We start from the raw sequence: 24,772 nt of genomic DNA, 5'->3' as shown, positions 1-24,772 counted from the left end.
CACTAAGTTTAAGAATTTACATATTTATTCTTATGGCTTAGAATGAATCTTCTGTTTGTGAGACTGAACAACTCTAATCCAAACCAAGATATCAGAGATCAGAGTCTCTGATGCCACACAGATGTACCTCACAGCAAAGAGCTGCTCCACTGACTGCAAAAAGAACAGGGATTCATATTTTAAACTACTATAGCCTATTGAGTTTTCTATTATGGTGGTGCTTTCAAATAAACCCTGACTCACAGAAAAACCATCAGCAGGCCGGCAACTGCAGGAGTTGCCCAATTCTGTCCGTACCGTCTGGGTCAGTGTGATATCGCAGTCCCAGTTTGGATGGAGGAGGCAGTGCCAAACGTTTTTGATGGAGCTGTCCTCAGTGTCGTCCAAATATCAGATTCCGACATTCTGACATTCAGTGGTATTTCCCTGTAAGATTACTGGAAACTTTCTAATTATAGCAGGATTTCATTACAGCAGCTTTCATCTGATTGTTTCTGGCACAAATTAGCAAGCTAAAGATGGTTTGTGTGTCGTCACGGTTACCATCTGAGTCCCACCTATCACCTGCACGTAAAGATATTCTCTTTATGAGCCTCTTCTTATTCAACATCTTTGTTTTGCTGGCACTTCAGATACAGGATATCCAAACTGTATGCACATTTTTTACAGTATCTTTTTTTTTTTTTTACATTTTCGACAATACACTAATTTGACCACAAGAAGCAAAGCAGCAGGTGAAAATATAAAAGAATGAATCCATTTCTTTCTCAGTTCCAGCAGACACACAAAAAAAAAGGACAGACAAACACACATACCATAGTAAGACCCATGAAATGTACTGTTTTAGAGTAATTTCACTTTCCACTGTAAGATTTCCACAGATTTAACAACAGGCATACGACTGACTCAGCACGCAAGCGACAGCCAGGAAAACACAAAAGTACAGGGGTCACTGCATCAGTGAAACCAACACATGACATTGGAAATATCTCAACGTGTCAACCAATAGATGCTTGTCAGGACTATAGATGTCCTTATGGCCAAATTTCCTTAATATTTTGAGATGAAACAAAAGCTCTTGCGAAAGCATGCAATCATATTTTGGCAAACAAGAATATCTTTTGGCAAAAAATAAATATTTCAACTGGTTGGACACGTTGCTCCTCACTGGTCAGGAGCAGCCTTGTAATGATAGGAGCTTTAGTAGATCAATCTTTGTGACAGAGCTGAGAGTGGTGTGTTACTGTCCAAGTCTGTCCCATCAGTCACTTTGTGTTGTGTAGCACAAAAAAAAAAAGAAAAGCCTCGACAGGAAGGCTGAGAGCGTTCTAGTCCAAATCCCTTCGCTCAAGTCATTGTGAGGGATTCTGGCGGTATCCGGACCACGGCCGGATAAAAACGGAAAAGCGGAGGAGAAGGAGGAGGAGAGACTGGATGTATTGCAACATACGCACGCATACACACACACACACACACGCACTCACACCAAGCCCTCTCATTTTCCACGTCATCGTCTCATCTCCACTCGCCCTAAATCACGTTTTCAAACAGCTGCATGGATCTCATCATGGTTTCATCCTGGGGGGGGGGAGAGAGGGAAGATGAGTGATCATGACAGAATGATGCATTTATCTACCAGCTGCACTCTAATACTGTGTATTGTAATGGATAGCCAGTCCTGCTAACAGCAGTGTAAAGATTCCCACTTAGGTGAGTACGTGTATCCAAACCTTCACTGTAAATACAAGTCAAGTAAAACTGTAACGATGTGTTTCTTTAGATAATCTTCCCACTTTTACACAAAACAAATGTAAGATAATACACACCTCTTGGCAGGCTATGACAAACTCCTCTAAAGTCACCACTCCATCTTTATTCTTATCCATTTTCTGTGGAAAAACAGGAACCCAGTAATGTTATTATTATGTTCTGGTGGAAATATGGAAATAGCATTTCATGTTGCATAAAACTTTGCTGGCACAAGCTGCAGAATACTGTACACACTAGAAAACAATACCAAAAATAACATGGCGACAAAGTTGCTATGGACTGCAGGGAGTGAGAACGCTATTGTTATATATCGTAATCCAAAAAAGTAGTGAATGCAAAGTGTCTCAATAAAAGCAGAGGTTCTTTATTTTTTGGAAATCACAGAGGTATTATATTATAAAAGACATTATTCATCTGATTGTTTTCCCATCATGCTGTGTAAACTCAGTGGGTTTAAAATCACCTGTCACTGTTGACAAAAAGGTTGACTTTTGACTCCTATTCATGTTCATCTTATGTATTTTCATTAACTGTCTAAAAAGCCTCCACAATTCTGCAGCCAGGGCACTGACAGGAAAAGAGATTATATATCTGCCAGATTAGCTTCTACTCATTTGCTTCCTGTAAAATCAAGAATGTAATTTGAAATCGTTCTCCTTACCTAAAATAACATAATGATCCAGCTCAATCATATCTTAAAGACCTGATAGGACCATATTATCGTAATAGATTCTCTCACTCCCAGAGTGCAGGCTGACTTGTGGTTCTTTGGGTTTCCAAAAATAGACAGAGAGGCAGAGCCTTTAGCTATCAGGCTCATCTCCTGTGGAATTAGCTCCCAATTTGAGTTCGGGAGGCAGGCACTGTCTCTCTTTTAAGATCAGGCTTAAAACTTTCGATTTGATAAAGCGTATCGTGACGGCTCACTCAGGTGATGCTGCTGTAGGCCTGGCTTCTGCTGGACCTCCCATTTCACTCTGCATGCGTTTACGTACATGCTATTATTGCATGTCATCAACTCTGTTTCTTCTCTGCCCCCTCTCCTCCTGCACGTATCTCCAGCTCTATGTTTCTGATCTGCAGTTACTGGCTTCACCAACCTGCCCAGTGGTTATTATTTGTTGTCTCTCTATGCTGTTCTTTTCTCTCTGTGCTCTCCCCTCACCTCAACCGGTCGAGGCAGATGGCCGCCCACATTTGAGCCTGGTTCTATTTGAAGTTTTTTTTTTTTTTTCCTGTTAAAAGGGTTATTTTCCTTCCCGCTGTTGCTCCTGTGGGAATGACTTATGTGTGCTTTGACTGTATGAATAAAATAAAATGTAATTTTTCAAAAAATAACCTGAAAAAAGGCATCCACATGCTGCTGTGGGACGTCTCCCTTTAGTGCAGGGTAGGTGTACTTGCCCATCATGTCATAAATGGCCCTCACGATCTCAGTCATCTCCTGCAAGAACAGAAGATTCACAGTGTGCTGAGACCTTGAGGCGACACATGAATCACAGTTCAAACAGCGACAGCGTCGTCTCACTTCTCTGTTTATGAATCCATCTCCGTTGATGTCATAAAGGTGAAATGTCCATTCTAGCTTTTCCCTCAGTGTTCCCCTCAGCAGAGTCGACAAGCCCATAACAAAGTCCTGTCAAGAGTACAGCAGGAGACATAAATTCACTATACCTGCACAAGACAGTAAAGAAATAAATGATACTTCTGCACATTTTATTTTACCTTAAACTTAATGGAGCCGTTGTTTGTGGTGTCAAATGTATTGAAAAGATAATGCGCATACATGCTGGCATCTGCAACACAAGAAATGGACGCGTAAGGTCTCCGAATATTTAAAAAGCTTCGCAGAGCAATGAAAGAGATTTGAAACCAGTGCACTTTACCTCCATGAGGGAAGAACTGTGCATAAATGTGTTTAAATGTCTCCTCATCTACGACTCCACTGGGACATTCCTGTGGGGAAGAGGATTGTTACGCTCAATCTACTCCGTGAAATTTCTTTTTCTCTGTTTGGTGCCGTCTTAGCTGTGTTACCCTTATCATATTCGGCTCTGAATCTTTTAAATACAAGCATATTTTAGCACATTAGCCATTTGTTTCATGACATTATTTTGTGTTGTAAAATGAAATCAGAAAGTGCGTGATTACATTCTTAAAACCACGATACAGGATCTGCAGCTCCTGTTTGGTGAAGTTAGTTTGGGCCTCCAGTTGGTCAAGACCTTCTGGCCTGTGGCACACCGTCGTCATCTCCAGCTCATCATCTGTTTTATCTACAGGGAGGGGAAAAAGAGAGAGAGAGAGAAAGACAGAGAGACATGTTTAACACTCAAGCCTTCTATAATGCCTGTTTAAAAAAATCTCCCAGTCATGTGAAAAGTGTAACACAGAGGAAAGAGACAAGTCAGCAAAGCTTGAAAATGTTAAATCGGCAGGAAACGTATCAAAAATCGGACAAGACAGCACAGAGGAATGCTCACGGAGGTAAAAAGTGAAGCGGAAGAAAACTAAGGCAGGAGGAGGTAGAAAGGGAGAAGGAGACGGATTTGAAAAGAATGTACTCCTTGACAAATTAGGTTTCCTAATAGGAGTTGAAGTATTTTATTAATGGCAACATAGTGCGCAGTACTGGGTGGAAATGGATGGCAGTTAATGATGTGAGGAGATGCTTCCTCTGCAGGCAAGTGTTTGTCACTTTGACTGTCTCCAGCTACAAGCCAATACTAACATCCCCAACATCCGGCGGTTGGCACAATCCACACACCAATGAGCTAACAAACACGAACAAATGTCCAAAAGAAAACACCCACTGGCAGCTGCAGTCCCCGAGAGAAAAGTAGGGAAGAAATTAAATCTGAAGCCGTATAGTGGAGCAGCAGGATGGTTTATTTACACCAAGTGGTCTGCAACTTGTACAGTTGCTTTCATATCTACACTGGGCCTGAGATATAACCAACATACTTACTTGTAATATTGGATGCAATATGTTTGAATGAAGAATTTTAAAACAAAAATGTGAACAAAATTCCATAAATCCTCTCTAACACATGAGAGGTTCCCAAACTTTTTAAACCAAATACCATTTAGCAAACTAAATTTTCAAAGCACTACAGATACGAGCCATTTATTTCATAAAATTAAATTCACTTAACCATGCTTTAGAATGATTACTATTTAGCTTTAGAAAAGTTAAATAACAACAACATAATATTCCTGTTTCAAAATCAAAGAATATATTTACTGTTTCAGTGGCGCTATTCGGCGGCTAAACTGATGACTCATATAACCTGTCAGGTCCAGTGTTGCTACTTGCCTCAACTGTTTTATGGACCCGGCAGCCATAATAAAATAATTTAGATTTTTTTTTTGGACTTCGGGCAGTTGCAGTGCACTTGTTATAGGCTTTCCAGCAAGGCTGCTGTAGCAGCAGGTGGAGCATTGCGGACCACAGGTGGTACACGCACCACAGCTTGGGAATCTTTGCTTTAATAACTTGACAAATGCACACATGCAAGTTTAGACAAGTTTTGTAATCCTGCCAGAATAATTTGGCTCAGACAGACTCAAAGAAAATGAGATTGAAATGATCCTAAAAGTCTTGCTTTTTTGGATGGCGGTGATGACTCATTCATTTCAACCCATTCATCAGTGGTGTCAAGATTAATCCTCAACACCTGAAACTGTATCCAGTATCATGCATCATCCGCCAGGGGTGATCGTTATTTTAATTTCACATCAAACATCCTGTTGGTTGCCCTTTTTTTTTTTTTAGCACAAACTGTTCTAACAATAAGATCCAATTAGTTTCTTTGTGTGAAACTAATTGCTTCTACTTTCATCTTCGAAACATCTTCAAAAAGGATCCTTTCTGTTATGTATTACTTGCAGCTATATGTATGTTTCCATGGAGTTAAGACTCAAAGCAATAGTGTGGTGTGACTTATTATCTGAAAATACATGTATTACTTCCTCTCAATCTTCCCTCCATCTTCCTCTGAAGCTCCAGCTGCCATCTCACTGACTCTTGTTGTCATGGCGATAGACAGCCATGATAAGTGTTAGCAGGGATGTGCACACTGGATGAACTAATTAAAGGAAAAACAAAAATAAGGAGACAAACACAGTTTGTGGATTTATTTTCCCGGTGACTAAAAGTGTCTCGTTACAAGACAACAAATCTACAAAGGTGTCACCCATCTGCGTTAATGCTTTGCGTCAGGTTGCTTTGCTTTTCCTGCAGGGTGTGATAAAACGAACAGATGAAGTGACATGAGGCTGCGGAAATGAAACGGGCGTTCCGAGGGTTGATTAGAGGAGGGAGTGAGAGATGAAGAAGGAGGTGGCAGAGTGTGAAGCAAAAAGGTGAGGCGAGAAGAAGAACAAACACACGGCGGGGTGAGAAGAACGACAAGATTTAGTGTATGAAAAAGACTATTGATCTCTGAAGCAAGATGAGCAAGGCGGATATATGGGTGAGCTGCTCATCTTTAACCACCCGGTGGTTTAAAACACTTATAAACAACGGATTACCAGATTATACTCGTTACTCTTACAAGATTCTGACTTTCAACCAATATTACCTGTGCTGATTACCAAAGAAGGAGCCCCTACATGGTGCGAAAGCTCCTCTGCACATAAGCAGTATGAGCGTGTACTGAGAGGGAAGTGTCATGTGAAAAAAACGATGGAGATAATTAGAAGTGTGTATCAACTCTGTCACACTGTTAATGGCAAATGCTGCAGCATGTGCAGCAGTTTGCCTTGTCCCGTTCGAAGGTAAAATGATCAATTTAGTAGCTTCTCTAATGATCTCTGCTGAACAGATTGTATCTTGTTTGTTTAATCCAGCGGTTTTGTCGTGGTGACTAAAGGTCCAGGTCTAAAGGTTCACTGTGCCGGGTCAAGAAAGAGTGCGAACAGTACGCCTTCGTGCCAGCAACAGTCACGGCCGAAGGAATGATCTTTTTCAGGTCGTCCGTCTGTCCATCTGTCCATATGCCCTATTTTTTGTGAACATGTCGGGAACGCGTTGAGGAAATTTCATCTAATCTGACACAAGTGTTCACTTGTACTGGAGGATGACCTGATTGGGTTTTTAGGGTAAAGATTAAGGTCACTGTGACCTCACATCCTGTGCCACTCTTGTGAACGCAATATCGCAGGAGCGCCTAGATTTTGGTGATCAGAGGTCAGATGTCAGAGGTCAAGGTCAGGTTGACCTCACGAAACACATTTGTGGCCATAATTCGAGAATCCATATCAAATAAATTTCGTACAAATATCAATATCTGAAGCGCTGTCTATTGTCATGGTTACAACTTTGTGCTCTCAGCCTGAGCTTCGTTGACACGTGAAGGACTCCTTCATCGTCATTGCTACATTATACAACTACACTACTAGTCGGAGACTATAATTGTAGTTTATATTTAGTTTTCTGTCTGGGTGTAAAAAACAAGATATAACATAAAGAGCCAGAGCATCTGTTTGAAGCTCATTTGTTGCTGGCCGTAGCCTCACATTTACTTCTTGATACAACAGTGGTGTGTCCCTACATTTCAAACTACTATTTTAATTCTAACAACACATTTTTCTCAGAAGTTTGTTCCAGAATAATAGCAGCTATTTTGAATTGATATTTTTTTTTTAATCCTGTCTGTTCCTTTAAAATCTTCAGATTATGCTGCAACTCTCTTCTACCGTGCATTTTTTGTTTTTTCAAACTTGTGATTCCTGGCAGACGAGATAGCACAGATGTATCCACCAACTGGGTGATATATAGGATGACTGTACCGGTGGCCAACGACACAAACAGCAGGTCCTTCTTCTTGACAAAAAAAACATTTTCTGGTTTACATGTGTACCATTCATTCACTGTGCGATACCGTTATCTGTAGTTCTAGTTTGTTCTTTGACTTGCCTATGTGCCCAATTACTGCTGCTGCTCCCTCCTGAGGATCAAGGGTTATCGGCCTCATCATAGCTCGTAAAACTGCACAGCAAGCAGCACAACACACTTTTTAAAAGGACAACTTTCATGGAGCTGAAAAAACCCCCCGGGATGTCCTGTTTTGTTGAAATGCTTTTATAAGGCTTTTATCAAAACAAGGATTTAATATCGTTACCGTGCAAAGAAAATAGAAAACATTGCCCTCTTCTTGTAGCGTGTGTTACATCGATGGCAGAGAGTAACTGCTTTGTTCGCAGCTTTCTCGTCATTTTTATTTCGAACGCTGCTATAAATCCATCATTCACCGTGGCGGTGTATGTGCTCACACTCTCCTTTTCATGCCCCCACAACCCAGTCTCCATGACAACGGGTTCTTCAAGCATAAGGCCAGGGAGAGGTATGATATGTGAGCTGCGTGCTAATTCACATGCTCCTGCCTGGACCCTCGTTGTGGTTCCGTGTTTGTGTTTTTCCTTTACTCTCTTTCACACACACACACACACACACACACACACACACACGCACGCACGCACGCACGCACGCACGCACGCACACACACACACACACACACACACGCACACACGCACGCACGCACGCACGCACGCACGCACGCACGCACACACATGCACACACACACACACACACACACACACACACACACACACACACACACACACACACACACACACACACACACACACACACACACACACACACACACACACACACACACACACACACACACACACACACACGATGACAGAGTCAGGGGCAATGATTATGCTCTGTGTTTATTTTCAAGGACATACTAATTCAGGGCATCCTGTTGACCCTCCATCACCACCACACTACACAGTACCTCACAACTCAACCTTTGGTGGAGGACTTGTAGCACTTTTATCCCTGACAATTATGCAGCCGCTTAATCCTTCAGTGGATATTTTCACTTCAAAATTTCAGTTTTTCCGTATAAATCAACATCAATGCTACCGCTTAATGCACTTTAAATGTACAGTAGAATCCATTTGGTGCTATTTAATTTGATGTATGTATCATTTAGTAAATGCGTTATCCAGCATATTTGAGCTGTTTGAGCTACTTCCTTGTTTAAATCATTTAAATCACTCTGCAGAAACTGGCAAAAAAAAAAAAAAAAAAAAACTTTTTTTTTTTTCCATGTAATAAATGTGCATAGAAAATAAGATTAAAACAAGCGTGTATTATTAATTACAGCTGGTCTAAGTTATTATCTGAATGTGTTATTAGCTGGTCTAGTAAAATGATTTCTCTGTGCTCTCTCCGTCTCAGTTTAGTGTTGCTTTCTGTTGCTCTTTTGTCTCCTTGCCATCTCTTTTTCTGACTAATGTTGACGTACCTCTGGATGGTCTCCTCTGTTTGGTTTGCATGGTCAAAGTGCCCACCACTGCGCCCATTGTTGTCGCCGTGGAAACCAGCCCGATCAAACAAGCCCAAAGAGTAGTAGTCCTCTATTTGTTCCACGGTCTTGTCAGCCTTGTCGGTCCTGTCTTTATCTCTCCCGCCACAGCTCTGGATTTTATAACCGGGGGGGGGGGGGAGTTTGTGCCCCTGTTATGTCTTCTCACTGGTTTCAGATCAGTCACTGGTGGTGGTGGTGGGAAGGAGTGTGTGTGTGTGTGTGTGGGGGGGGGGGGGATCTCTTTCTTTGAGCTGATCTCTCTTGAATTTCTGATCCCTTTCTCCAAACGCACACACACGCACACAAGCTGCTCCTGCCTTTCTGCGCCACTCCCTCTGTGTGCCTCACTCTTCTCCTCTGTCAGCCTTTCCCCCTTTCTCTCCAGCTCCCTGCCTCCTCATGCCCTCGTGTTTATTGTGGAGCCCTGTGCTCAGTAATAGCACTTATACTGACAAGTGAGTGGTGGCAGGTGGAGAGCATCCATTTCAAGCTGACACATGTATCATTTGTTCCACATTTTATATACCTATTCTTTTTTTCATTATATATTTTTTTCTCTCCACTGTCCTGAACATGAACACACACACTCACGAAGCTCAACGCAGCGGTTAATCATGACTTTCGTTCAATACTACCTCAATTAGCACTCTGCTCCCTGGAGCTTGGTGTGTACCATAATGAGCATGGAGATACATGTTAGCAGTGAAGGCTGGCTGTGTGTGTGTGTGTGTGTGTGTGTGTGTGTGTGTGTGTGTGTGTGTGTGTGTGTGTGTGTGTGTGTGTGTGTGTGTGTGTGTGTGTGTGTGTGTCCTTGTAAGCTCACCAGTTTTGTGGGTTGACTTTTCTCTCACATTAAACTACGTTCTAACTGAGAACTAATGATTTCCTTTCTTCCTACAGTGCTATAAGCAAGAACATTCGAGTTTATTGGTGTCTGTGAATTGTCGTTGAACAGACTGTGTGCACTTGGGGAAGGAAAGCAGTGGGAGTGAGCAATGCTTGTTTTCCTTCAAACACAGAGCATTAAATGAGACAGAGTTGGAGGATGCAGAAGTCTTTAAAAGTGCTCGTGCTGCTTAGACAATTAAACAGGTCTTATGATGATAGTACTGTATCTCAGGGGTCTCTCACCATTTCTCCACCGAGAGCTCCTGCGATCGACTGGTTGGAGACCCCTGCTGTAGCCTATATTATCATTTGAACTGTTATTTCACAGTGAATTCGTGCTGAGAATTAAAAGAGTTTAAAGACATTTAAAAGTTTTTAGTGTGTGTGTGAAGTGCATGTAAAAGCATGGAGTGGAGCACAGGAAGTGTGAATGTCTTTTTAAATATTCCACTGGCTGCAGACCAGAAATGTAATGTCTCTCCCTCCCTCTTTCTTTGTGGGTGTATGTTTGTCTGCATGTGTGTGTGTGTGTGTGTGTGTGTGTGTATGTATGTATATATATATATATATATATATATATATATATGTGACAGATTCAGAATAAAAACTCTCTTAGTATAAAAAATTAATGGAGTGCCATTTTTTCAATGCCGTTACAGCTCCTTGTTTCTTGAAAGTTGCGTTCTACGTCTTCTGTGCCCAGCAGTAAAAAAGTCATGTGAATGGAGCACAGTGAAAAAAAACAACCAGATCTACAATGTATTACGAGACAATGTAAAAAAATATGTAGTCATTCATAAACTGAAGATTTATTTCCTCACATGAATAGAAAGCTTTGAAAACTTTGTGTTTGTCTACACTGTGTGCGTGTGTGTGTCATTCCTGTGATTGCTCAGGTGCATGACGCTGAGGTCTGAACTACCCATGCACTGATTAATTAAACATACAGTCATGCATAATTCAGACGAATTTACACTCCTCTCACGCTATAGGTCGTCAACATTTTCCTTACAGCCCTTTTCCTTTTTGCATCCTAATTTCATCCACTCAAATAATAATACTAATTTAAAAAAAAAAAAAAAAAAAAAATATTGTGTCATCTTTATCGGCCATTTGACAGTGATGCAATGCATTTTGACTTTGATGCATTCTGTGCCGTGACTTCTTACTTTTACTTCAGAAAGCATGACTAAATGTTTCTAAGTGGTGACACAGATATTTAAACAGGCCTTTATTCACTGCTCCTCCCATTGCAAAGAGAAATAGGCCACCCCCCTCCCTCCCTAAACACACACACACACACACACACACACACACACACACACACACACACACACACACACACACACACACACACACACACACACACACACACACACACACACACACACACACACACTTGTAGATAGGGAATTAAGTACAAGTAACCCAGTATAATCCCCACAACAGATGTTTGCCATCTGGAACTGTCTCTCTGCACCATATCACCCTGCAACGTCACCAGCACCGAGAACCCTGCACTGCAGTCTGGCTTTATAATATGCTCATTATCTTTTTGCCAATTTATGAGCTACACGAGCTGGCTCACCACCAAGGGGCTCACTTTAACATTGTACTGTACTTTAAGCTCTTATAAATAAAAAAAAATTAAAAAAAAATCAGAATAGGTTGGAACAAACACATCTCTTAACATCACATACAAAGTTTCATCTGGTGATGCTCACTTTATTCAGTCTGTAGTAACAAGGCGATTACCATATATGCAATTCACATCATTTATAATGCATGTTTTTTACTGTAATGTTTCCTTCTATTTCTGAAAGTGCTCCACTCTCTCCCTCTGCATCCGTGTACAGTGTCAGAAGAATATACTGTATAACTGAACTCATTCATCATATACAGTATATTCTCTCTCATCTCAATCAGGGTAATGAAACTAAAATACACCTTTTCCAAAGCTGACTAAATTAACTTTGGAAGAAGGGAAGAAGAAAGTCTTTTAATTTGAAGGACAATCATTTTCGCTCCTTTCTGGCCTGAAATGGCCGTTTCAGACTTGATGAAGTGTCTCTCTAGTCTGGTTACACAAGAGCTTGCATCATTAAATCATTTTGTCTCCACTGCTCTCTTCTTCACCTTAACATTGCCCCGTCATTGAGACACTCCATATTGGAGTCAGTCAAGCTTTATAAGATGACTAAAATGTGGGAAAAGAGCTTCAGGACAGCTTTTGAATCTACTATAACCTTTGCATGGAGGAAGAGGACAAGTTTGGAATGATCTGTATATTTTCACTTCATGTAAAATTGTACTTTATGGAACATTTGGACATAATAATCAATTAAGTTACTCATTAAAAACTCACAAAAAAAATGTATAAGTTGCTTTTTTCTCTTTTATGTCATTATAAGGTAACCATCAAGCTTTTAATCACTGACTATTGATTGGTCAGACCAAACAAACATTGGACATTTTTAGATAATCAATTAAGCGAGTGACTGAAATAATACCTGTTTGAAATGTCTTTGTACCAATCTTCGGTCAGGTTTCAGTGAGTGGTTTTGCAAAGACAGCAATGATGAGTTTGAGAAATCGGATCCCAAAAAAATACTGAAAATTGCCCAATAAATACTCTATCTACAGCATTCATCTACACCAAAATGATAAACATCTACTAAAATATACCACTGGCTCTATTCGATGAGATACAGCAAGAGCAAAAAAGTAGCAAATCAACTTTTCACCTTCTACAACAGTCTGATTGATGCAAGTCAGCACTGTCTCAAAGTAACAAGTAAAGCAAACCAGGAAAGCAAATATTGTCCTCGCAGTGATGGCAGTTGTTTGTGAGCCTGCTCAGACACACACACACACACACACACACACACACACACACACACACACACACACACACACACACACACACACACACACACACACACACACACACACACACACACACATACATTTTTAACTCCCCAAGCAGACAGGAGGCAGCACTGAGTCCAGTGTTGTAGTGTTCAATATTGAACAACAGGTGGCAGCAGAGTACAGTAACTCCTCAGCCTACAACTAGTGTCACCATTGCAAGCACATTTTGCTCTTAATTAAATACACAAAGAGCAAAAATCGACAGAGTATACCAACATATGAACGTGTAAGCACAAGTAGTACCTCGCTAAACGTTACACATCCATCACCTCTCTGTTCACTGCATCAAATGGATTCCTATCGAAATAAAAATTCTTCATGTAAATAGTGAAACAATGTTCCTGGACAGAATTAAAGTGCAGAATGAAACACAGACACACAAGAGAGGAAGCAAGAGCAAGAGATAAAAATAAATCTGGAAGAAGGCGGTTACATAAAAGTATGTAGTGAAGAGATGTAAAAAATTAAAAGCAGAGACACACTCTGTCAGCTCCAATCCACCAGCTTTTACAGTCACAGGAAGAAAAAAAAAGAGGGACGAGAGGAGGGAGCTGACAAATAGGTTCTGAGGAGGGCAATGTACCAATAAAGGGTAATACCGAGGTAAATCTGCTGTAGTTTTGCTCAGAATAGATGCTATACATCAGAGGGGCCTTGAGCCACAGATCTGAATCTGTCTCTGCAGAGCGGGGTGATGTGACTCTTGCTGCAAGGTTATGCACTTAGAGGACGTGCGTGAGTGGTAACAGCGAGAGACAGGCGCAGCATGAGGCCGGATGAGAGGCTCTCTGTCGTCACCTGCACTCCTGCTGTTTCCAATCAGAGCCAAGTCGACACAAAACATAGTGTAACTGCAAACACAAGAACGTGCACATGACGGGGGAGAAATATTGTGTTTTCTGCTATATGAACATTATTTGTAATCCGTTTGCCCCGCTGTGTCTCTTGGCCACAGTGTAAATAAAGATGGCAGCCAACTGTAACCCACTGTGCAATATCTATTTGTGAGAACCAAAATAAAAATATATATTGATGTTTCTTTTCGATACGGGTCCATTTAAGATTATGAATAGTTTAGCGTATGAGGGCTGGTAACCAATCACAACCTTTCCTGGTATGTTATTGCTTAATGTCTGTTGGAAGTTAAACAAAACATTTTGATTGCTGAAATGTTACAGTTGTCAGCGTATCACCTTAAAAACTATTAGCAAACCTTATGGAGAGCCTGATGATTTAGAAAATACTGTTTTTGAATGTTCAGGCCGCTGTTTAAAAAAAAAAATAATAATAATAATTCAACAGCAATGTTCATTTCTTAGATTATAATAAAAGATTGTAAAGACAGATTTTTTTAGAAAAACTGATTTGAAGCACCACTCCAGTCAACCTGATAGTGAGCAATAAAGAGGGACAAAGGAAATAAAATGCTCACAGCTGGGGAAAACTTTAAAACTTACTTTTATAATAATTAGTTTTGAATCTAATAGCAATATTCTTGTTTTTAATCCAATATCATGTGACCACATTTTACAGCCATCTAACTACGGCATCTTGGCTCCTGATTCACCGTAGCCCATTTAGTAGCAGCATAATTGATCATCAAAATTTATCTAGGGAGCAATATGGATTAAACAAGTACATATGAATAAATGATCTGTTTGCTCTCAGTGTCCCACTATCAACAACCATGTCTTTTCAACCAGAACATCACAAGATGGAGTTTATGTTCTATTTTTCATAATCATCCATTAATAATCATTTCTTTGTTATTGACTAATTGCTCTCTTTAGAATCAGGTTTCAGTATCTGTGTATTTAAAAGTTTGACCCAGTTTTGTCCCCTGTTCAAAGCTGCACTCTGCATGCACGTGTGATGTGATTATGCTGCGCAACATAAACTTTATTTGTGGCAACGACCTGCAGTTGCTTTGTGTTTTTCTTGTATTGAGCAGTTTTTCCATGACGCAGTAAGGACAGACTGTATTTCTGACTACCTGCATTATGCAGCTGCAACTCTTTATCTTGCAGAGGATGGAGTGTTTTTTCACCCAGAGGGTTAGAAGAGTCTTTGACTCATGGACGTACTGTACAGCTTTTAAGTGGCATGAAACTGCGCTCTGTGACCCAAATGTAATGGTAAACATAACAGTTGGTGTGCTTGTTACAACTGATTATGATGATGAACACAGCATTGAATCAAGATGTCATGCTATGATTTAATTCATATTATGGCAGCTGGTGTTTTCAATTAAGATCACTCCTCCCAATTCAAGGACAACATTGCACATAAGGTCTTGCTGCAGGTAGACATTCAACTTTTGACATTAAACATGTCCATGCATGAGCAGTTTCATGTTTAACATTTACTTGTAAACTGATGTTTTTCATATCCTTCATTTTATCTAACCCTCGTTTTCCAACCTACATTTTAAATACATCTCCACACTTATCAGTCAGACACATTATCAGTCACATCCCCAAATGAATCCAGAAGTTATGAGTACTGTCTTGATAGTGTTGTTTAGACATCATAATGAAGGAAAACTTGAGCAGCAGCAGTCAGTTATTCCAAACTTCTTCTGTTTAAAAAAAAAGAGAATTTCTTTCTCCTGCTTCTTCAGTTTAACACAACAAGACTAGCATTCACATGAAGTTTCCCTTGTTTACAGCTTTATAGTTGATAACCAGACCATTCTTACAAGCAAAAGACGGTGAAACGAGAGTATAAAGTTCAGAGTAAGAACTCGTCGGGGCCTGAGAATAACAGAGTATGGTCAGCTTCAGGCCCGAGGTGCATCACCACCCCTGTTTCCCCAACTCTGGCATTCCCAGTGTGGAACATTTAAAGGTCTGAGATAAATATATACATGCCGCTGAACTTGTGTGTAGAGCATTTTAAAGGTGAACACGCAGGGCTTCATAGCTCATTTCACTATGCATATAAGTGTGCGCAGGCAAATGTGCATTAGGCATCAAACCAAGCTTGTGGTGATACGTGTTTGAGTCAAGGGGGCTTACACTTTTCAGTCCAAATGGCATGCTTGTGTGTGTGGAGGCGAATGTACGTGTGTGTGCATATTTTCATGTTTTCTTCCATGCATATGATAGCATGTGCTGTTCCTGCGCTGCAATCTGCAGATGGTCCTCTGAGACATGATTAAGAGTAAATTCTGCAGAGAAAGGTATCAAGAGACTTTTTTCTCGCATGCTGCAACCCTGCATAGCACGATCGACTCTTTCCATATGACCACGGAAATTAAATGGAAGGCTAGAGATGTTTATCACTTTGTAAAGACAATTTTTCCAAACATCACACAGTAACAGGAGTCCTCTGCCCCTTTTTGGTTGGGAACATAGCTTTGTTGACATTTATTGTTGACTCATTCAACCCGTCATCTATCACATCTTCATAACTATGAAATTCGAATCATTGATTCCAGAAGTGCAAATGATTAGAAACTCGTTTGACATCTAGAGTCAAGTGTTTCATCATTCCCAGACCTAAAACGCACTCTAAGACGTTTGGGAAAAAAGCTTGAGGATGCCTATGAGTCTGCAAGGGATACTAAAGAAATGCCCAGATTATTAGATATAAATCATTCCACTTTAAAGAAAATAATCTACAAGTGTTGTGGATTTCAAACGACGGTTGGTCCAGAAAAAACTGCCCGAGCAAAATCAGCCCAAGAGGAGACCAACCATTGCTGAACCAAGTCTGCAAGAGACCCAAGTTTCATCACAGGATCTGCAGGTAACCAACAATTGTTGGAGTCAAAGTGTGTCTACAGCCAGAAAAAGATCACACAAACCTGACCTGCATGGCAGACGTGCCAGGAAAAAGCCACAGCTGTCTAAATAGAACATAAGAGCCAAACTAGTTTGCCAATGAACACAAAGGCAAAACCCTTTTGGAAAACGTTTCGATGAACGTACGTTTGGCCACAGTAACAGTGGACATGTTCGAATCGCATAACAGCTGTGAAGCATGGTGGTGGAAATGTCATGGTCTGGAGGTGCTTCGCTGCTTTGGTCAGCTGTCTGAAAGTTCTCGCAACAAGAAAGGACAGCAGCAAATCCACAAAGGAATGTCTCAAAAAGAAGGCATGGAGGGGTTTAGAGTCCTAGATTTGAATGCTATTGAAATGTTGTGAGAGGGTTTGAAATTGGCGTGCAATGAAACCCTCAACCATCTTGCAACTGAAGGCATTTGGCTCAGAAGAGTGGTAAAAAGTGTCAGCAAGGTAATGTCAGAGACTAATGGACAATTATGCAAAACCCTTACAAGAAGTTATTCTTACTAAATGGGGAAATATGAGCTTCTGACATGAGGGGTTTACTTTTTCCACAGAAGAATATTAGATCTATTGATTTGTTTTTAAATAAATGATTGGAAATCTTAAGTTTTCCTTGTGATGATGTATCAAAAGTTAAACCCAAAACCTGCAAACTTGTACTATGCACTTAGATTCCCAGATTTTTTTTTACTCCATGAACAAACACCAAATGTAAGTCTTTAATTTCCTGATACTGTAAAAAGTTGGTTTATATCAGTAAGGCTATAAACATTGATTTACAATAGGGTGAGAAATGATAATGTTTTTGTTTTTTTTACCATATGTGGTTCAATCAAGTGTTGCTCAAATACACATGCTAATTTTTTTTTACATATTAGTCTTTTATTTTTGGACTTTATGACTCTTTAGTTATTAGAAATGAGTTATTTCTGGAATTCTATCATTCATCAACACAATAATATACAGTATTGTACAATACAAAGCAATCTAACAAAATATACACAAAAACACATTTGTTAAGTTTTAATTTTAAAGCAGAACGATATGAATTTAACTATATTTTTGCAGCTCTATAGTTTTGTATGAAATTTCATTGTGTAGTAGTGAAAGTGCTAGTGTGTCCGCCCCTTTTAAAACTGTATTTACAAAGCTCGTGTTTTTTCTGAGCTATCACAACAAGAATATAACATTGCATAATTCACAATTGGAAACAGACATTAACTTATGTGCTGTTGTGCCAATTTTTTTTATTTCTTGACCAAAATTATGGAACTATTGGGTCTGATTTTCGACTATTTCCTAACATACTATTTTCACTAGATGCTCTTAATTAACTCATTTAACATTGAATTAAGGAACTAAACAAAGACACGGCCCCTGAGGAATCCAATGCACGGCCATCTTAACCTTGAGTCAGAAAAGGTCAGGGCCATGTGCTGCAATCAGCAAAGCACAAAAGAACATTTTGGGAGAAGCAGCAAACATGTGCAGAGGAACAACCGCCCGGCACCAAACGCTCAGTAGAATTCACTCTCCATTTCATTGGAGAGAGCAAGACTACAGTATAAAGAGTGACAGAGAAACAGAGATCATCCTGAAAACAGTTTCCCTATTTGTTCTTCTAAATATTAGAATCAGATTACATTTTACTAGTAATTAGTCCAAGCAGTTAAGGATGAGCTCTTTACTATAAAAGTTGATTTGGAATCAGTTTCAGTATTTAGACAATAGTGATGTTTAGTTGCATCGCATGACCTAGATAGTCAACCCATGCAGCCATGAGTAGGCTGTATTGTTCCCAGAATAGCAGAGTAGTTGACTAAGCCACCAGTTTAAAACTCATCTCACTCCCAGCAGACTTCATTGCATTTATTCACTGTTATCTTGTTCCCTTCTTTTAATTACAGATGCAAAAAAAAAAAAAAAAAAAAAGTCTCCACTGCTCTGGTGGTCAACCGCATCACAGGTAACGAGGCATAGAGTTCGGTCGGTGGATTTTTATGAAAGTAAAACAGAGTACAAACTGAAATTGGAGGGATTTCTGCTTTATATTGGAAGTAATAATATTGTTGCTCCTGCAAACTATGTATTTACATTTTTATCAGGAAGCTATAAACAACCTGCTGTATTTGTACAAAGCTTGCTACAGTGGAGAATTGATAAAAGTAAAAAAAAAAAAAAACATTTTTAAACATACCTGCAGGCTTTGCCTTTATGTAAATGGTGCTCCTTTGTTTGCTTTGTCATGTGTGCAAGAAATCAAACCTTGACAATGCGTATGCTTGCAAATAATTTAGAGGCTGGTAGTGAGAGTATCCAAATGGTCAGCATAAACCTGAAATTCACGGCCCGTAGTGACTGTTTAAATGACGCAGTGGCTGCACCTGCACAAATACATGCGTGTAGGCTTAGTTTTAAATTTATACCAGACTACAGGTTTTTTTCTGAAAGCGAGGGCAGAGCTGTGTTTATCAGTCGTGACTGATTTACATCTGCCCTCCGACTCGGTGACTCAGCATTTGGTTTATTCAGCTAAGGTGAAAAGTAACTTTCACCGTTGGGATGATAGAGGTTGTGAAATGGAAGAGTCGGACCTTTTAACACGGAGACAATGAAGAGGACGAGAGGTTTAGATTGCATCATGAGTGTTGCTGATGGGTGTGTGTGTGTGTGTGTGTGTGTGTGTGTGTGTGTGTGTGTGTGTGTGTGTGTGTGTGTGTGTGTGTGTGTGTGTGTGTGTGTGTGTGTGTGTGTGTGTGTGTGTGTGTGTGAGGATCATGCTTCCAGGAACTCAACATCCAGCTCATACAGGAAGTCCTGAGGCCTTGTTTCACAAAACCTAGTGAAGTGATTAAGCCGGGATTTTCCAGATATCCTGGCTTAATTAAGCCTTAGCTTGGTTTCACAAAAGCAGTGGCACATAAATTACTATGGAGATTTATTCTGTGAAACTAACCTGGTCCAGACCAGGCTAATAGCCAGGCCTACTTAATCCTGGTGCCTTCAGTCAATATTTACTCTGATCAAAAAACTATTTCTTACAGTTACTCCCTGTCAAAGGGAAGTTTTGCTATAAAATAAATAATAAAAGAAGTTGACCTTTATGAAGACTACTGTTTATATTATTACTTAATAATGCATCTTGCCTGGTGAATAATACAAGTACCATTTACTTCCTCTGCTCACTTTTAAGGCATTAATGTGTACAACTGATAATTAGAGCCATAAACACATGTTTTAGTTAAGATCTGTGGTTGGTAAATGTTTATTTTGAAGGAAACAACGCATTCAGTCAGTCCACTATGGTCTGCCACACTTTTTGATGCTCTTTTATTAAAGCAAAAGTGGTTCCTTTATTTACATATTTTGTCCTTTTCCTGTTCATATGCTTCCATTGATAGGTGTTTCTCATTGGGATTTAAGCATATGACACGCCTCTTTTCCATTTCTCCATCAGTGAATCTGTGATCTGCCTTGTGGTCTTTTCAAGACAGCCATGAATGCACATTTATCTGGATTAACTACACCTGGCTTGAACTAGCTGCACTTGATCCGCCAGGCTTGGCAATTGTGAAACAGATTAAACCAGGATGCACTGACTGGGCTAGGTCAAGCCTGGCTTTTCTCTGTTATCCTGGATATCTTAATTCTGCTTTTGTGAAACAGACCCCAGGAGTAATCTTTGTGCCAAAGCCTATGCTACTACAGTAATCTATCATCACATTGCAAACCCAAAGAAACTCTTAACACCCAAATAAACCCTACCAGTCTGTGATTCACCCTTGGTGATAAATATCTGTTTGCACTTGAGAAAGTGAATAGAATTCATTTTTGAGGAAGCTAGAATTGTTAAAATTTGTATTGGTTGTAAAGTAGGTCAAATTTAAACTGAGTCAAGACAAATGCAGCAAGGGCATTGAAACTCATTGCATCTCAATTAAATAATTGCTATTTTTGTTGCAACAGTGCAAAATCATGTGAAAGGGGTGGTCTGCTCTGCAACCTATTTGAGTTGTGACCCCCACACTTACAGAAAAAAAACATGAATTTCACGTGCTAAAACTCATGTGATCACATACATGTAATCATGCACATGTGAAACATTTCATGGTGCAATTTGTGAAGCCCATGTGAAAACATTTCCCCATGTTATCGGAAGGTTTCAACATGTATCATACATGTGATCACGTGTCCCACGTGGAAAACTGTAAGGGCCCTTAAAATGAAGCAAGGTCTTCTTATGTCCTATCAATACTGCAGGAGTTTTGGTGTGGACATGAACTCTGAAGTTGTAAGCAGTTCAGTGAAAGAATGAGCTTCTTTTCAGGTTGTTTCATTTGAAGACGTTTAAATGCCCAACAGATGCGAGAACATATATTTAACAAATAAAAATTGTGCAACAAAAATATCTCATGACTCCCATCTATCTTAAGGTTTGGGTTTGGAGCCACTAGCCTCCACATTGGGAGCCACAGATCCTCAAACCTTATCCGGCTCATCTGATTGGTCTGTATAGCTGCCAAAAACACATCACCACTCAGTACACAAATCAAACACTATTGTGAAAATATTCTCTGATTGGCAGCACAAGCTCCTATATCAAACATTCAGATTGAGAAGTGCTGCATTCTAGCATCAAACTGTGTTCAATTTAAGCCTCATTGAAACAAAAAAAAGAGGTAATATTGTTGATATTCTTGTGAACTTAAGCCCACACAGACTTAGAGTTGTAAAGCAAAGGCTCATGGTTTTGCTCAAGGACACCATGACAGGACACATGGCTGTTGATGAATGAACTCCACTATGGCTGTGGTGGGAACTGTATCTCGCCCTTGACCATATGGCTGCACCGGCTGTATGAAACATGTCACAGCTCAATAGTGGAATACAAATGAAATCTACTTGGAAAAAGAATTTGTGAAGTGGATTTGGAAGTGAAGGAGACTGAAAGACAGGACACCAATTATTTCCACATTATTGCTTGAAACCGTCATCAAATCAAATTGTTACAGATTTTAACATTTTACCCACTTGAACACATCGAATCAAGTTTGCATGAAATATGTGAGTGCATCAGCAAAGAGCCACATTACCTTTCGTGAGGGTTCCTGAGACCAATCTCTGCAGGGACTGGATTAATTTGAGCACCCCCTGCTTGCAGCGGCTGGTACAGCCAGCCATCCTGAGGGAGAGGCAGAGGCAGGTGGGACAGGTGTCCTCCGATATATCTCAGGTGAATGTCTGAGCCTCTTTATTGCGGGATGCGATCCTTATTGCAAAGGAGAATCTGCCTCAGTGGGTTTTGTGATGCGATGTCATAATGTTGATTGATGAAGTCCTTGTGGAGACAAAAAAAAAAAAAAAAAGACCGAAGATAAATAATAAGTCAAAACAATATATTACAATCACACTCACAATACTCTTCCATGCAGTTACACCCGAGTGCCTGTTAACTTGCCCAAGAGCATTTCACACTCTTATTCATAGAGACTCACTCCAAAGACAGACAGATGGACACCCCCCACCTTCACCCCCCCTCACACACACACACACACACACACACACACACACACACACACACACACACACACACACACACACACACACACACACACACACACACACACACACACACACACACACACACACACACACACACACACACACACACACACACACACACACACACACACTGTGGTGATGTTCAGATGTAGGTATTAAAACAGACCTATAATTGTCAGAAAGAGACAAACAGGCAAGAAACATTGATTGTAAAGAAAATCCAGATCTCTACGTCAAACTTTTAAAAAAGGAGCAAAGTTGTGTTCCACAGACCAAAATATAAAAGGAGAAGATGAGTTATTGAATTGCCTCCAAAAGTAGAATGTGAAGAGCCTCACCCCCCTGGAAGTTCTATCTATCCATAAAACAGCAGAGAACCTCATCCAGTTCTTCTCACCACTTCTGTCCATTTACTCTTTCCTGGTCCTCCTCTTCTTCGTCTTGCCTTCCGTGCTGAAATCTTGCAAGGCGCCTGCTTCTCCCGTAGTGTATATTTCTGAGTTAGGTTTTCCTCTGAGCTGCAGTGGGAGCCCTGCGGCTGTGGTCTGTGCAGGAGCTCTGCTCTCGGGTGCTCTCAGCAGATCTGTACTGCAGAGAGTGCCAGCAGCCACCGCTGTGCCCGCCCTCCCTCCTTTTGCCTCCTCACTCTCTGCCTGATGTTCTTCAGTCTTCCTTTTTTATTTCTAAAACCTACACAGTTGAAGTAACCAGTAAATAACCTTGTAAAGAAGTCAAAAAGGAGGCTGAGGCTGGGTTACGAGGTAAGACCAGAGCCCAAATACTTGTGGTTATAATGAAGAGTTCACTTCTCCACATTGCTATGAAAAAAGTGTTAAATCAATACTTTTAAATAGCACCAACACTTACACAATACTAGAATATACCAAATTTCAAAATATCCTATTACAACCCAATGAGACTTCATGAATCACATCTAGGTCTTCCTTATAAACTGAAGATTTAAGGCTATACCATATTATCTGTATGCCACAGTTGCATTGAAATACTTTTACACTCTTATCAGGTTGACTTCTGCTGCTGGTCAGCATAATAAAGTGTTCAAAAGTTGTACAGTAATGCATTAAATGCTGAGTTGAGAAGAGAATGCTGTCTATGCACAGTATGGCAGATCATTTTTCTCAGTATATATCAAGTGAAACGCTGTGCAACTACAAGCAATTGAGAAATATATGACACAAAAAAATAATCCTCTGTACAGCCACAGCAGGAAATCTGTAATCCTGAATGCACATTTTCTGTCACTCATGGTGTTCAGACACCCACCAGAACTGAGAAGCTATCACTGAAAGGGAACCTCACTCTGTGCCAAATTCACATACAGCCTAAGCAAGCAATCGCCCATACACACTGTAGTCCACTAGATCTTGAAAAGGACTCTAAAACAGGTTACGTAAGCCTGCAATTTGCTTGTTGGAGACAGAGCTTTTTGTTTCTCACTCCAGTGAACTGGGGAAATGCTCGGGGAGGGCATGACGCAGTGCTTCCTCTGTCTATTTTTCCTCCCTCTCCATCCAGACTTGTCTATATTTAATGCTTATAGATTCTATTTATCTTCTTGCAGTCGTATTTTAGGAGGTCTCTCTCTCTATCCTAAACGTCCTGCATCGTGGAGGAAATAAAGGAAATGACCACAGGAAGACTTTTGCTTTTCGTGACTTGGGGTGGGTTGTTCGCTCAATCCCGTTCAGATCCCAGGAGAGGAGCACTTTACTAAAAGAGTTGCACGGTAAAAATAGCACAGTGCTAGCCACACTGTCAAAAGGAGTCTATGTCCTGTATGTACAGGATGTTATTGATTTAGTTCATTTACAAACAGGAAAAATAAGCTGTTAAAGGAATGCTTTTATATCCCACAGCATGACTCTTACAGTTTCGTCTCAGCAGGGCTTCACAGCCCCAAGTAGCCTTTACAAACATACTTTTTTTGAAACAGTGTTAGTTTGTGCCTCTATTGTGAAGGGTGTAAAAAGAAGCATGCAGAAAATGGGACATTATGCAAACCTTAGAAGACATAGACTGTCAGGGAGGGAGCAAGGGGATACACGACAAAGAGTTTAAATATTTTAAAAAGGGTGGGTTAGAGGAGAAAATATAAAGCGCAGCCGATTAGAAGTCCCTGATAGAAGTCAACAAAACAGAACTAATCTGAACAAAAGTGACCCAGCTGAATGACAATGAAGGGGACTTTACCGTATAGCCTGGCACAATAACACACACACACACACACACACACACACACACACACACACACACACACACACACACACACACACACACACACACACACACACACACACACACACACACACACACACACACACACACACACACACACACACGCGCGCGCGGTTTTAACCATTAATAACCAAAACAGCTACAAATAAATACCGGAAATATAGTTTGCTAACAACTTAATTTA

At 40.3% G+C, this 24,772-nt stretch overlaps 1 protein-coding gene across 5 annotated transcripts; it reads right to left on the bottom strand.

Annotated features, from left to right (window-relative positions):
* Window positions 1-7: 7 nt before the first annotated feature.
* kcnip1b (Kv channel interacting protein 1 b) lies at window positions 8-22,933 on the bottom strand. Of its 5 annotated transcripts, XM_069700645.1 has the most exons (9): window positions 22,671-22,930; window positions 21,864-22,108; window positions 3,922-4,046; window positions 3,657-3,726; window positions 3,496-3,566; window positions 3,299-3,406; window positions 3,110-3,214; window positions 1,827-1,889; window positions 8-1,578 (listed from the first exon to the last, which is right to left on the bottom strand). In XM_069700645.1, the coding sequence occupies exons 2-9, from the start codon at window positions 21,949-21,951 to the stop codon at window positions 1,531-1,533; spliced, it is 678 nt and encodes a 225-aa protein (XP_069556746.1). In that variant the 5' UTR covers window positions 21,952-22,108; window positions 22,671-22,930; the 3' UTR covers window positions 8-1,530. The 5 variants fall into 5 exon arrangements, with proteins under 5 accessions (XP_069556746.1, XP_069556743.1, XP_069556744.1 ...); XM_069700642.1 differs by having other exon boundaries at window positions 3,496-3,726; window positions 22,671-22,933; XM_069700643.1 differs by having other exon boundaries at window positions 3,496-3,726; window positions 22,730-22,933.
* Between the last annotated feature and the right edge of the window lie 1,839 nt (window positions 22,934-24,772).

This window comes from Brachyistius frenatus, unplaced genomic scaffold, assembly GCF_029030835.1.
Source record: "Brachyistius frenatus isolate BFR_SWC_R1_liver_20210118 unplaced genomic scaffold, ASM2903083v1 Contig_34, whole genome shotgun sequence".
Taxonomy (NCBI): Eukaryota; Metazoa; Chordata; class Actinopteri; family Embiotocidae; genus Brachyistius; species Brachyistius frenatus.
Note: the sequence above shows the minus strand (reverse complement) of the source record. Positions and strands in the feature narration are given on the sequence as shown.